The sequence below is a fragment of the Enhydra lutris genome, unplaced genomic scaffold (genome assembly GCF_002288905.1).
Source record: "Enhydra lutris kenyoni isolate GAN:26980312 unplaced genomic scaffold, ASM228890v2 scaffoldscaffold8, whole genome shotgun sequence".
Lineage (NCBI taxonomy): Eukaryota > Metazoa > Chordata > Mammalia > Carnivora > Mustelidae > Enhydra > Enhydra lutris.
In genome coordinates this window covers 2,605,216-2,618,133 of record NW_019154092.1, presented here as the reverse complement: position 1 = coordinate 2,618,133, position 12,918 = coordinate 2,605,216, and the positions used below count along the sequence as shown (strand labels likewise).

General features: G+C 63.7%; 1 protein-coding gene across 2 annotated transcripts; it reads right to left on the bottom strand.

The window, feature by feature from the left end:
• Window positions 1–267: 267 nt before the first annotated feature.
• On the bottom strand, window positions 268–12,086 carry LOC111142562 (scavenger receptor class F member 2). 2 transcript variants are annotated; one of them, XM_022495832.1, is made up of 11 exons: window positions 11,914–12,086; window positions 6,974–7,032; window positions 6,768–6,869; window positions 6,052–6,571; window positions 5,721–5,939; window positions 5,436–5,564; window positions 4,727–4,830; window positions 4,531–4,648; window positions 4,204–4,334; window positions 2,657–2,809; window positions 268–1,836 (listed from the first exon to the last, which is right to left on the bottom strand). In XM_022495832.1, the coding sequence occupies exons 1-11, from the start codon at window positions 12,084–12,086 to the stop codon at window positions 929–931; spliced, it is 2,616 nt and encodes an 871-aa protein (XP_022351540.1). In that variant the 3' UTR covers window positions 268–928. The 2 variants fall into 2 exon arrangements, with proteins under 2 accessions (XP_022351540.1, XP_022351539.1); XM_022495831.1 differs by having other exon boundaries at window positions 4,204–4,319.
• Between the last annotated feature and the right edge of the window lie 832 nt (window positions 12,087–12,918).

The window sequence follows — 12,918 nt, the reverse complement described above, 5'->3', positions numbered from 1 at the left end:
TGAGCACCCACTGGAAAAAGTGACAGGAATTCTTGGAGGGAAGATCCTTCCTTGCCCGCGAAAGGGCAGATAGGAAGCAAGCAAAGCACAGGAGGAAAAAAAAAAAAAAAAAAAAAAAAAAAAAAAGGCACTTTAATAAGAAAGCTTTGGCCAAGCCCCTGCCGGGAGGAGCCCATCCTGGGGCACCCGGATGGGGTGGGAGCAGCCCTACCGGGGGCCTATAAATACATCTCCTCAGACCACTGGAGTCGCCCCTCGGATTCCCGCGGCATGTGGGGTGGTGGGAGGCCATCAAAACCAGCTCGACAGCTGAGGGGCCAGGGCTAGGGAGGCTGGGGTTGGGGGCGCAGGGAGGAAAAGTGGGGGGGGGACAGGCCGGGCCCAGGGGATGCTGAGCCCCCTAAGGAGCAGAGACCAGCCCTCCTCCCCAGGCTCCAGTCAACCAGATGCCCTGGGGCCTGGCCAGTGCAAGTAGCCTTCCGCTACCGTCAAGAAAAGAGGCCTCTAGCCACAGGCGCCAGGCCCTGGCCAATGAGAGGCAGCCGAGGCAGAAGTGCTTCTGGCCTCAACCAATGAGGAGGTACCCCAGCACAAGTGCACTCTGGGCCAGTTCTTACTGGTCTCTCGGTGGTCTCTCGGCCTTCGAGACCCTGGGTGGTCGGAGCTCTCGGCCAATGGGGAGGGAGTCGCTTGCTAAGCGCCTGTCAGGCCTCAACGAATGGAATGGGGTCTTCCCGCCAATTGAAGAGCCGCCGCTGGAGCCTGAGCCAATAAGACGCAGCCTCCCGCCAGGCTGCTTCAGGCGAGGTCCCGGGAGGCCGCCGTGGCCGGGTCACCGCGGGGCTCGTCGGGCAGGCGCGGAACGCGGGGTGGCAAGCAGCGCTGCTAAGCCTGGGGGACCTGCGGGCGCGGCCGGGGCCACCGCCTGCTACAGGGTGGGCGCGCCCGCCCTGCCCAACTCGCCCGCCGCTTCCCGGCTCTTCTTACGCGGCGGCTTCTGGATGGGGGTCTTTTTCCGGGGGGTGTCGGGCGCGGGCGCTCCGGCCGCCACCTTCTCGGGCCCCGCGGCCTCGGGCGCAGGGGACGCGCGGGCCGGCGAGGCGGGCAGCACCGAGCGCTTGGCTTTCTGTGGCGGCGCCGGCTTCTCTCGCGGGCCCTGCGCGCCGGGAGCCCCTTCGGCGCGGCCCAGGCTGCGAGTCTTGTCGCGCAGTTCCGCGGCGAGCATGGAGGCGGCCTCGGGAGCGCTGCGCGGGGGACCGCCAGCGTCCGTGGGCTCCGAGAGGCCAGGGCCGCGACCCCGCGCCCGAGCCCTAGGCGGCGACGGGGAGGCGAGAGCTGGCCCCTCCTCCGCCAGCCCCGGGGGCCGTGGCGTGGGGTCGCGGGCCCTGGGGCTGCCGGGCTCCTCCGGTCGCGCCGATGTGTCGCTGGGCGTCCGTTTCCTCTTGCTGGGACTGGGCGCGGCCTCGGGTCCCGGGAGTGGCGGTGAGGGCGCACGGGCAGCGGCAGCGGCGCCGTGCTTGCCGTGGATCCAGGACACCTTGGGCTTGGTGGCAGGGTCGGGTGGAGGCGGCTTCCTGCGCTCGGGAGACGGCGAAAGCGACAGGCCCCCGGCCTCGCCCCGGGCCCGGGCCGGCCGGGCCTCGCGCCGAGCCACCCGCGCATACAGCGCCCCGCCAGGCCCTTCCACGCTCGACGCTGACCGCTCGCTGTCAGAGGACGCGGGGAGGGGAGTCGCCTCCTCTGCGGACGTCGGTGTGGTCACCGGCGCGGGGGATGACGCCAGCGCCTCGGTAGGGCCCGTGGGGGCCTCCGCGTCCCGGCTCTCGGTTGCGGTCTCTGACAAAGGAAGAAGAGCTGGCGGTCACGGCCTCCACAGGGAGCTCAAAGTCCAGCCTTAAGGCAAAACCCTCACCTTCCTCCTCCTCTTCCCCACCCCAGCTGATGCTCGTTCGCCCTGGCATCTATACACGCTTTCAGAAATCATACCAACCACAAACTTAGTTCCGATCCCCTAGGGTGTGCTGCCTGGTGCTAGGGAGTAAGGGGGAACATTCCTGGGGCTGAAGCCACAACCTTGGCCTGGCCTCGTACCCCTCCCCCACCACATCCCCAACCTGGGGGCCGCATCATCAAATATGACCCTGGAACACCTCCAATGGGATTCATTATTCTTCATTAAGAGATAAGGGCTTTTAAGGCTCAGAGAGTTTAGTCACCTGCCCAAGGTCACCCAGGGGGATAGCCAGAGGAGAAGAGAAGCCACGGCCAGAAAACCAGCCAGTCAGGCTCCTTCCAGATGACTGTGGGCCAAAACTTCAGGCAAAGGTGTGCCCCATATCCCATAGGCCATCAGCTCCTATCACCTTTGCCATCTCCCACCCAGGCCCAGAAACTCCTCTAGGGATGGCCTCCCCAAGAAGTGACTCTGGGCTGTGGCTAGAGACAGGAGAGCCCACCCACCTCCCCAGACCCTACCCCAGTCCAGCTCTGAGCAGCACAGAACCCCACTCAGTAGTCTCAGCTCTGTGTCCAACCCCCAGTTATAAGCATCGCCACATCCTTCATCCCCATGCTGCCTGTCCCTCAGAGCACGGAGATCTTTTCAACTGGAACATTTCACTTGCCTGGAGGGAGGCCCAAGGAGAGCCGTACTCACCCTCATGGGGTACGCAGTACACCGGGCCCTCATCAGTGGTGTCAAAGGAGGAGAAGGAGGCCCGGGAGGACCATGATGGCGAGGGCTGCTCCAGCCCCGACGGTGGCTCCAGGAAGCTACAGTTGAGTGTATTATCCAGGTCGTGATGGGCCACTGGGAAAGGAGGGAGGCACAGCTGCCAGGGGTCCCCACCCTGCCCCAGCCTGCACCCTCACTAGCCCTGCAACAAATGCTGGAATAACTAAGACCAGCCCTACCCTAAGACTGGGGGGTGGAACAGGCAATTCAACAGGCAGAGCAACATTACACCAGGATGGGAGAATGGGTAGAGGTGGGCTGGTAAAAAGAGAGAAGGGGGAACAATGTAGTCAATGGTGCCAGGCTAGTGTGTGCAGCTAGGCAACTGAACAAGGATGGGCTGAAGTGTTGGAAATAGAGGGCCAGAGAGAACCCCTGGCTGGGACAGACCATCAGGGCCTCTGAGCCATGTTCAGACCCTGCCCTGTAGGACCCAGGGAACCTCAAAGCACTTTTTCAGCCCAAATGTGCAGTGGCAAGGCTCCCCTTTGGCTCAGCCTATCTCAGCAGGCTGAACCCTCAGGCCTAGCCTCCATGAACGTAGACCCCCACAATGGAGGAATCTCAGAGGCTGGCTGGCCTGCCCCCTTTTATGGTTGGGATGTGGGGTCCAGCCCCCACACTTTTGTCCATAGATCCCACTCTGCTGAGTGGGCCAAGGAGTTTTCTCAGCTGTCTCCATCTTCTTTTTTCTTTTTCTTTTCTTTTCTTTTTTTTTTTCCCAACAGAGAGAGAGCACAAGCAGGGAGAGCAGCAGGCAGAGGGAAGGGAGAAGCAGGCTCCTTGTTGAGCAGAGCCAATGATCCCAGGACCCCAGGATCATGACCTGAGTGGAAAGCAGACGCTTAACTGAGCCACCCAGGCTCCCCAGCTGGTTCCATTTTTACCTCCCAGGAGATGAGACTCCCCCTCCCCTTCATCATCGGAAACAAGATGAAGAGGGAGAGTCCACTCCCGGTGTGGATCAGTGCAGAAAGAGGGAGAGAAGCACCTCCCTCCCATCTGGAGTCCTGACCAGGGTGCAGGAGCCAAGGAACCAGCCTGCCCACCATCCAGAAAGCACCGCAGGGGATCCAGGCGGCGGGGGTGGGGGGGTGCTCCTTGTAGCAGGGTTTCCATGCACAGGTCCCACCTACCACCGCCGCCGCCGCCGCCGCCGTCCCCCACCCCCAGCCCGCGTTCACCTGCAGCTACCCACCAGGATTTACAGTGCAATCCTACAGATCGAAGGGGCTTTGCCCACCAGGATGTCTACACACTCCAGATGCAATCACTCCCACTCACGGAAACAGGGCCCAAACCTTCTCCCCACACCTGCCTCTACACCTAGGACTCCCGCCTTCCTCCCCTAGCTCGCCGGCATCAGAAGCCCCTCTGTCCCTCCCCAGCCCACCCACATCAGCACCCAAGGCCCCGTATGTCCTGCATCGGGAGGTGCTCCCCCAGAGACCCCGTGCCGATATCCTTACCTACGACCTTGGGCAGCTTCTGCCTCCGGAGCGGGATCCGTGGCAGCTTCATGCTGATGCGGCTAAAGCGACCACACAGTCGCTGCGGCGCCTTCTTCCTCCCGAGCGTGAGCTCCCTGCAGGGGCGGGGACTGAGTAAGGGGGCGGGGCCCGGATGGGACTGTGGGACCTCCGCGGGAGCCCTCACTCAGGAAGGGCGGGGCCTGGGCTAAAGTTAGGCAGTGCCACACTCCCGGGCGGGGTAGGGCGGGTCCTGGAGGAGGGCGCGCGGCGCCACGTACAGGGTGTGGCCCGAACTCAGGAGAGCCCGACCGCTTCTGGCCTCACCGGCGCGCCGGGTCCTTGCCGCGGCAGGCGCAGCAGCAGCCGAGCAGCGAGAGCAGCAGGCCGAGGAGCAGAGCAAGCAACGCACCGGCTCCCATCACGCCCTTGCGCTGGTTGGTCTCTGTGGGACGGCACCGGGGTCAGCGCGGTTGCCGGCACCCCTGGCATTCCCCTCAACGGGATGCCCCCCACGACTCACCCAAGCGGCAGGCACCAGTGACTGGGTCGCACGAGTCCTCGTGGCAACTGCAGGCCTGAGCGCAGTCCACGCCGTGAAGCCCAGGCGGGCATGTCAGGTTACAGCTATGGGGGCACGGGGTCAGGGAGGGCCACAGCAGCCCTCCGTGATGCTCCTCGCCCTCGCACCTGCCGCCAGGCAGCCCCGGTCCCAGAGCGGAGCTCTCCACCTCTATTCTCTAGGGTTCTCTAGGGTTTGATGCCCGCCACCACCGCCCGGCATACACTGGATGATCAGTGTTTTGGAAAAGAATGTGCAACAGCACAACCAGCAGAATGGGATCTGGGGGACAGGGCCTGGGGTCACGTGGCCTCAGCGTCCATTTCTGGGGCTGACTCTTGGGTGGGTGAGAAGAGGGGCTGCCAAACCACTCATGACTGTAAGTGGAGGTCTCTGCACTTTCTGCACCTCAACCCTGCGGTCCTCCGAAGCCCACTGACCAAAGGCTGAACTGGTTGCCAGATCCCACCATGCGAGCCGGCTCCACACCACGGCAAGAAACTGCCCCAAAAGAGCCTGACGGCTCTCCCTAGCTGCGGTAAGAGGACCTGGGCTGAAGGGCAAGCCTGGGTCTCAACCAGTCGGCCACCATTAGCAGCACCTGGGGGTCTGGCTGGATCCCTGGGACGTGTACTAACTCCTAACCCCCAAAGGGGTCTCTGGCACTCACTGGGGCCCGTGGACGCCGGGGCTGCACAGGCAACGCCCCGACTGGAAGTCGCAGTGGCCGCTGCCGCAGTCGGCGCACACAAATGCACAGTCCTCGCCGTAAGTGCCATTGCTGCACTTGGTCTCGCACCTCGGAAACGCGGAGGAGGGGGAATCAGCGGAAATGGGGGCAAACGAACCCAAAGCCCGTAGTGCCCTCCGCGGAGAGCATTCGGGGATTGGCGGGGCTTTCGGGGGAGAGGAGCTGCATGCCTGGGACACATTCAGGCACGGGCGGCTTGCTCACCGGTCGCCGATCCAGCCCGCGTTGCAGCGAGTGCATTTGCCAGTGACGTGGTTGCAGGCATGCCCGTCGCGGCAGGGCGGGCAGCGGTGGCTGCAGCCCTCGCCATAGAAGCCGGTGGCGCACGGCTGGTCGCACTTGGTGCCGTTCCAGCCAGGCTCACAAGTCAGGCAGCGGCCCTCGGCCACCGTGCAAGGCTGCTGGCCTTTGCACTGGCCGCATCTGGGGAAGGGGCGGAAGGCTAGGCGGGGCCCAGAGCAGCCTCACCCGCCCCGCACCCCCTTCGGCGCCTCCCCCGCCCTCCCGTCTTCCCAGGTCGGGGGCCCGCGCTTACCGGCGGCGGCAGCCCAGGCCGTAGAAGCCGGCTGGGCACGGCTCCCGGCAGTACTTGCCCCGGTAGCCCGGCTCGCAGGCGCACGTGCCGTCCACAGGGTGGCAGCGGCCACGAAAGCACTGGCAGTAGCGCTCGCAGCGCGCGCCAAACGTGCGCTCGCGGCACTGGCAGCGGCCGCTCTGTTGCTCGCATGGCGACGTGTTGCAGGCGCACTGATTGTTGCAGCTGCGGCCCCACCAGCCTGCGTGGCACAGGCACGCGCCCGTCTGTGGGTCACAGCGCGACGTGGCGCTGCAGTAGCACGCGCTGGCGCACTGCGCGCCCCACCAGCCGGGCTCACAGCGACACGCGCCGCTCCGCGGGTGGCACACGCCATGCTGGCACTGGCACGCATGCTCGCAGCGTGCGCCCCAGCGCCGCGCGTGACACGTACACTGGCCTGTCACGTCCTCGCACTGCCCATGCGGGTGGCAGATACACAGCTCTTTGCAGTCGGGGCCCCAGAACTGGCGCGGGCACTCTGCAGGGGCGGGCAGAGAGGGGTGTCAGGCCAGGGTACTGGCGAGGGAGCGGGGATCCCGTCAGAACCTTTCCCCAGTCCTGCTCTCCTCCTTTTGGGGCCCCACCCCCTTGCTGGATCTCGTCTCCGGGTCAGATCCCGCCCCATTCAAAGGCCCCGCCCCACTGCCCAGCCCCCACCCGGGTCCTCTGCTCACTCGTGTCGCAGTTGGCACCAAAATAGCCATGGCGGCAGCGGCACTCGCCCGGGCGCACGCACACTTCGTTCTCCGAGCACGTGGAGTTGCCCTCGCACACCGCTGCGGGCAAGAGGGGCCTGAGCTGCCGCGTGCCCTATCCCCACACTTTTCCCTCCTCTCCGTGTCCCTGCCTGCTGCCCAGGTCCCCAGGGTGCCCCACTCACCGACCCCACACTCGTCGCCCTGCTGCCTCCAGCCAGCGCAGCACGCAGGCTCCTGGGAGCTGCAGGCAGAGAAAGGACTCCTGAGCCCTAGCTCCAAGCCCCTGTCCCCGCTAGGACTCCCCGGCAACCCCTCCCCCAACCCCCCACAGGAGGTGGTTATGGAGGCCCTGCCACACCAGGCACTGATGGAAGTTCAGGAGACTCCCAGCAAGTAAGACAGACTCCAGCCCTGCGGAGCAGACACTGGGAAGCAGCAGAGGCACACCACTGAGGGATCTAACCTCCAAGAACTTCCCAGTCCCCTCTAGGAGGGATCTTCCCTCCCCTCCCCATTCCACCAAACTCCTCTGTGACACCACCCCTCCCCAACTAGGCCTGAGGAAAGAGCCCAGGTGTCCCAGAAGGGGCTGGTGAGAGATCCTTGAGTCTCCAGGAGCTGCTTAAAGGTGACATCGGTGGTGGGGGGGGCCCCCGCCAGATGGGTGTCAGGATCTAGATGTGACATGACCTGACAGCAGGGACAGGTAGAGCCAGAGGGCACATCTGGGTACACAGTTGGCATGATGGGCAACCTCTTATAGAGGTGTCCACTCAGTGGAGGGGCAGGGCACACCCAGGAGACCTTCACGACAGCAAGGAAAGCAAAACGTGAAGGGTCCAGCGCACCAGGGCAAGACTCAGGATGGAGGGAGGAGATTAGAACACTTACTTATGTGTTTGAAAAATCTTGTTTTAATTTTATTTGGTCTTACAAGGTACGTGGTGTTACCTCTGCAGGAGGTAAATAACTTATGACTGTTGCATTTCAGGGTAGTATTTGAGCCCAGATTCTGGGCACAAAAGTCTGCAGGCCCTGCCAGAGTGACGCCTACCACTGGAGATTGTGCGCGGGGCCGGGGGGGCAGGTGGTTTGAGATGGAGTGTGCCCAGATTTGGGGAGCAAAGGAGCCTGAGAAGGAAGAGACAGACACTCAGGCTGCAGATTCATGGGTCCCGTCAGACCTAGAACTTTGCCCAGATCCTAAAGGCACATAGCAGCCATTCATGGTTCAGAGGAAAAGGAATGTGTTCCTTCAGAAGGGTCTGATCTGAACACCTGAATGTGGTGTTGGAAGGATGTTAGAAAGAGGCCTGAGACCCTGGTGGGTGGAACTGACTGGGAAGGGAAAGACTGCAGGTGCCCATATCATGCCCCTCAAAATGCCGCCCACCCGCCCCCCCATCCCCCAGGAGAGAGCATCACCACACCCTGGATGAGTCCCCGCCCCCAGTTTGATTCTCCTTCAGGCCAAAGATGAGGCACCTAGGGAACAGGACCCATGATATCCCGTACTGCAAGGGGTGGACCCATCTTCTTTTCTACAAATCAAACAGGAACCCAGGCGCGAAAACACAAAGCAGGCTTGGCCGCCATCGTTGATTCCAGCCACCGGACTCGTGGATGCCCATCTGGGGGTAGAGCCAGATCTGCCAGCCTATCACCCTCCTGCCCTTTCTGCCTGTTCCGAACCCAGGTCTCTGCGTGGAGAGCCTCTGCTGCTGTCCCTCCTGTAGGCAGTCTCGCCAGATGGCCAGCTGGGATGGTCCTAGAAGCACTGACCACTTTCTGCCCTGGCCACATGGCTCTGTGATTGGGCGTCTGCTTTTAGGGTCACACAAAGTTGGATTTGATTCCTGTGTGACTTTGGGCCCAGAACTTAACCTCTCTGACTTTCAGACTCCTTATTTGTAGAATGGGGTCCATGGGTTTGGAGGGAGGATTAAGAAAGCCAAGATGTCAAGTGTTTGGCATGAACTAAGAGCTCAGCCCAGGGTTGTACCCTGCTCTCCAGCCCATGCTATGCAGGTTCCCTGGTCCCACCTCCCTGCCAGCATGGCTGGCACCTAGGCCCCACCCAGCAGAGCAAACACCCTCTACCCTGGGCAGGACGGAACGCACGTGGGTTCAATAAGAACATGAGGATGAGACTGTGGGACGGCTGCCTTTCCTCTGGGAGGGCTGGCAGAGGGGACCAGGCTGGGGTGGCAAGCCCACCCTCTTAAGAGCTTACAGAAGTAGATGAGAAAAATGGCCTGGCCCAGGGGACAGTTCCCACACTTGAGCTCTAAGTTAGCTCTAAGTTAGCAAGACCCAGGGGAGCCAAACCACAGGCTGGGCCAGGCCCCTTAGCAAGCATGCCTTGCTTCGGGCTGTCCCTTCTAGAGATTATTGTCATTGTGAACACAACTGCCCTGATTCAAACCGTGTGACCTTGAACCTGCCCATGCCAATGCAGCAAAGCAGCCTGGGAGAACTGCTCACTGTGCCAAAGTCCCCATTCTCTCTCCAATCCAGCCCAGAGGCTCCCTGGTCTACCATACCACTTGGGATCCCATACTTCCCTGTTCTCCTCCTTCACCCCTGCCCCTGGACACCCCTCCTCTGGTTTCTGTCCCCCTCCTTGGCTCTGTCTTCTCCTCTCCTCTTGCCACTCCATCAGGAAGCTCCCCAGGGCCCATCTAAATGAGGTGCTGAAAATGCTCGGAGCCCCCCAGTGGGGCCCACCTCCTCAGCCTGAATGCCTAGCCTCCCCCACCCGTAGCCTTCCTTCCGCATCTCAGGGAATGCCATCCTTCCAGGCTGGGAGCCTGAAACCCCAGAGGCCTCAGCTCTGCAGTGACTGAGACAGCACACACCTGATTCATGGAGAAACACGTGCCCTACCTTCCGAACTGGATCTAGGATGGACGAACCACTTCTCGGACTACTCTGCCCCAGCCTTGTGAGAGCCACCCTCATTCTGCCTGGTTTTCTCCTGACTTCCTACCTGGTTCCTCCTTTTACCTTCCTGAGCCAAGTTCATCTGCCACCTGGCAGCCAAGCCTGTTCAGATCCCACCCCTCCCCTGTGCATGGGTTCCCATGGCCCTCAGAGCAGTGGGCAGGCCCGCTCTCATTCTTTGGCCTCTCCTCCACCATCCCTCTCTCAGGCTCTGCCTGGGCCCCATGGCTCTTTTCTGGGCTTCCAGAAGCCCTTGGCACTTAGAGCCTTGCCCCCAGACACCAAAAGGCTCCACCTTTCCTCCTTCAGATTTCTGCCCACTCACCACCCCTCAGTGGGTCTCCTCAGATCACTCTAAAGGATACAGCATTCCCCAACTGAACCCCTCCTCCACAGCACTCAGGAAATGTCAGATGACTTGCTGTAAGTCTCTTCCACTGTGGGGACAGCAGTATTTGTCTCAGCTGCTGTTATCGCTGCACCAACCACAGGCCTGGCATACATAGTAGGTGCATGGGATTTCACCGGCTAAGTGTATGTTCCCCTCTTCGGTTCTCCTGCCATTGGGGAAAGGAACCCCTGGAGATGGCCTGGACCCTGGGTGGGTGGTGGCCAGAGGTGGCTGTCCTTCCCATAAACCAGCTCTCCACTCCATGAGTGGGGTGCCACAGCAACAACCCCATTTGACAGAGGCAGAGACAGGCCCAAAGAGGTTAAGCGATTTGTCCTGGTCCGCACGGGTGGGGAGAAGTGACACCAGGATCGGAACCCCAGAGGCGGTGTCTGGGTTGCTGAAACAGGCCACCTCGTGCGGAGGTGCCCGGGCAACGGGACGCGAGAGCGAAAGTTTCAGGCTCCCGACAGCTCGAGCCTGTTGCCACCGGATCCCCCAGCACGGAGCCCCATCGGGGAAGGAGGGCTGAGGCGGAGAGACAGGGCCCGCAGCAATCGCGCCCTCCCCCTCTCCAGGCACGGCCCCGCCCGTCACTGCCACTGCATTCCTGGGGCCGGGGAGGCCCGGGAGGCGGCGGCGGCGTCGATGTGAAGCAGATGGCGGGCCAGGCCGGCCCCCGCCCCGGAGGCGGGGCTCGCAGTGGGGAGGGGTCTGCGCGCCTCGGGATCCGAGCTCGGAAACCCCGCGCGGCCCCTCACAGCCCCTTGTCTGCGGCGACCGCCAAGCCCCCGGACGCGGCCTCCCAGGGCCCTGCGGCTCAGGACGCCCCGACGCGACGCAACCTGGGGCCTTGTGGCCGCCTCTCCAGCTTCCCGCCCGCCCGGCGCCCCGCCCGCCCCCACCGCCCGGGCTTGAGCCAAGGCACCCCCATACGCCAGCTCCTCGGCCCTGGGTGGAGATGCCCTTGACCTCGCTGTGGCCTCTGACCGGCCGACCAAGTCCTCGGACCCCTGCGCTCACTCCTAGCGTCCTGTCTTCCGCTCTTTTCCCTCCGCGCAAGGTCTTCGGCCCGCCGCTCTCCGACCCAGCCTGCCCACTGCCTGTCCCACGCTGGCTTCCCCAGCCGGCACCTCGTGGAGTCCCATGTCTGCGCGGCCCCTCCGAGCACCCAGTATCCCCACTCGGGTGTTCCATATCTATCGGACCCCGGTGCACGTCATTGTCTTCTCGAATCCTGCTTCTGGTCCACTCTGAGCGCAGGCTCCTCAGTGCCCACCTCTATCACCACCCTCTTCCCACCCGCGCCTATCTCTAAGACACAAATTCGTCCTTCCGAGTCGCGCCAGCCTCAAGATTTGCCAGCTCCCACCTCTCAGGAGCGCTACTCCATCTCCACTCGACCCTCACCCTCCCTCCGGGCTGGAACCACACTCGTGCCCGGGGCCTTTGCAAATACCCTTCCATCAGCTTGGAATGCCCTTCCCCGACTTCTCCCTACGCCTTCGCAACCCAGCCCAAGCGTTCCTTTTTCTAGGTCTGAAATCTCAGACACGGTATGTCACCTCGGGGTGCCCACTGCACTCCGTTCTCTCCTCGGCTGACTTCGCGTCTGGGGTATCCTCGGATGCACCATCGTGGCCCGGCGCCCAGGCTCGGCCTGGAGACGAATCGGCGAGGGCGGCGGAAAGGACTAGAGCGTTTAACTTAGGAAAGTCCCGGACGCCCCCTTCCCTCGGTTCCTAACGTCCCCCTCGGCCCCTTCTCCCAGCCAGGCTGGGCTCCTACCCGGGCGCGCGGCACACGTTGCGGCCGCGCGGGTTTAGCTCCTGGGGTGCCGCGGAGCCGGGCAGCAGCCAGAGCAGCAGCAGCAGCAGCGGCGGCGGCAGCAGCGGCGACGGCAGCTTCCCGGCATCCCGGCGCCGCGCCGGCCCGGCCCCCCGGGGCCCTGCGCCCTCCATGAGGCGCGGGGCAGGCGCGGGGCGGGCGCGGGTGCGGCCGCAGCGAGAGCGGCCGGAAGCGGAGTGCGCGGCCGGGCGGGGGGCGGCAGGAGGGGCGCCGGGCCGGGCAGGAAATTCCACATCGGCTCCCTGATCCCGGGCCAGCCGCGGCCGGCCAGGCGGCAGCGCCCGCCCCGCGCGCCAGACCCCACCCTCCGGCCCCGCCGCCGCCCCTCCGCGCGGCCCCCGCCCCCACGCGGCCGCTAGCAAACTTGGGGGCGAACTTGGAGTAGGCCCGCGGAGCTTTGGGAGAGGGAGGGGCCAGGGCGAGAGGGAGGAGCCGCGGCGGTCCCGCCCAAGGAATCCCCTGCCCCCGAGCCTTTCCCCTCCCTTTCCAGACACCCACCGGAGAAGTCACCCCTGCGCGCTCAAAGCGCGGCCAGGCCCGGGGCGGGAAAGAGGGTGGGGGACGAGAACGCGACGCCCCAAAGCTCCCCCGGCCCGCTGTGCCTCGGAACCGGCCGGGGAAGAGCGGTCCGAAGACGCCCCAGATCAAGGCCACAAACCGGCCTCCGGTGTCCCCCGCGAAGCCCTCGCCCTTGTAGAGCTGGGCTGTGGTGTTGGCTCCTCAGGCTCACTTGGGTGCAGTCAAAGCCTGCAGAAGACACCCGAACAGAATGCTTGAGGCCAGTGGGTCGCCTCGGTCTGCACCTGAGACCTCTGCAAAGGGTGTCTCCGCAGAAGGTAGAATGGCCCAGCAGTGGGCTCTTCGAGAACGTGGAGGGAAATGCAGATGGGGGCAAAGACAGAGAGAGAAGGCGGGAGTACTCCAGGACTGAGAGACCCTGCAATT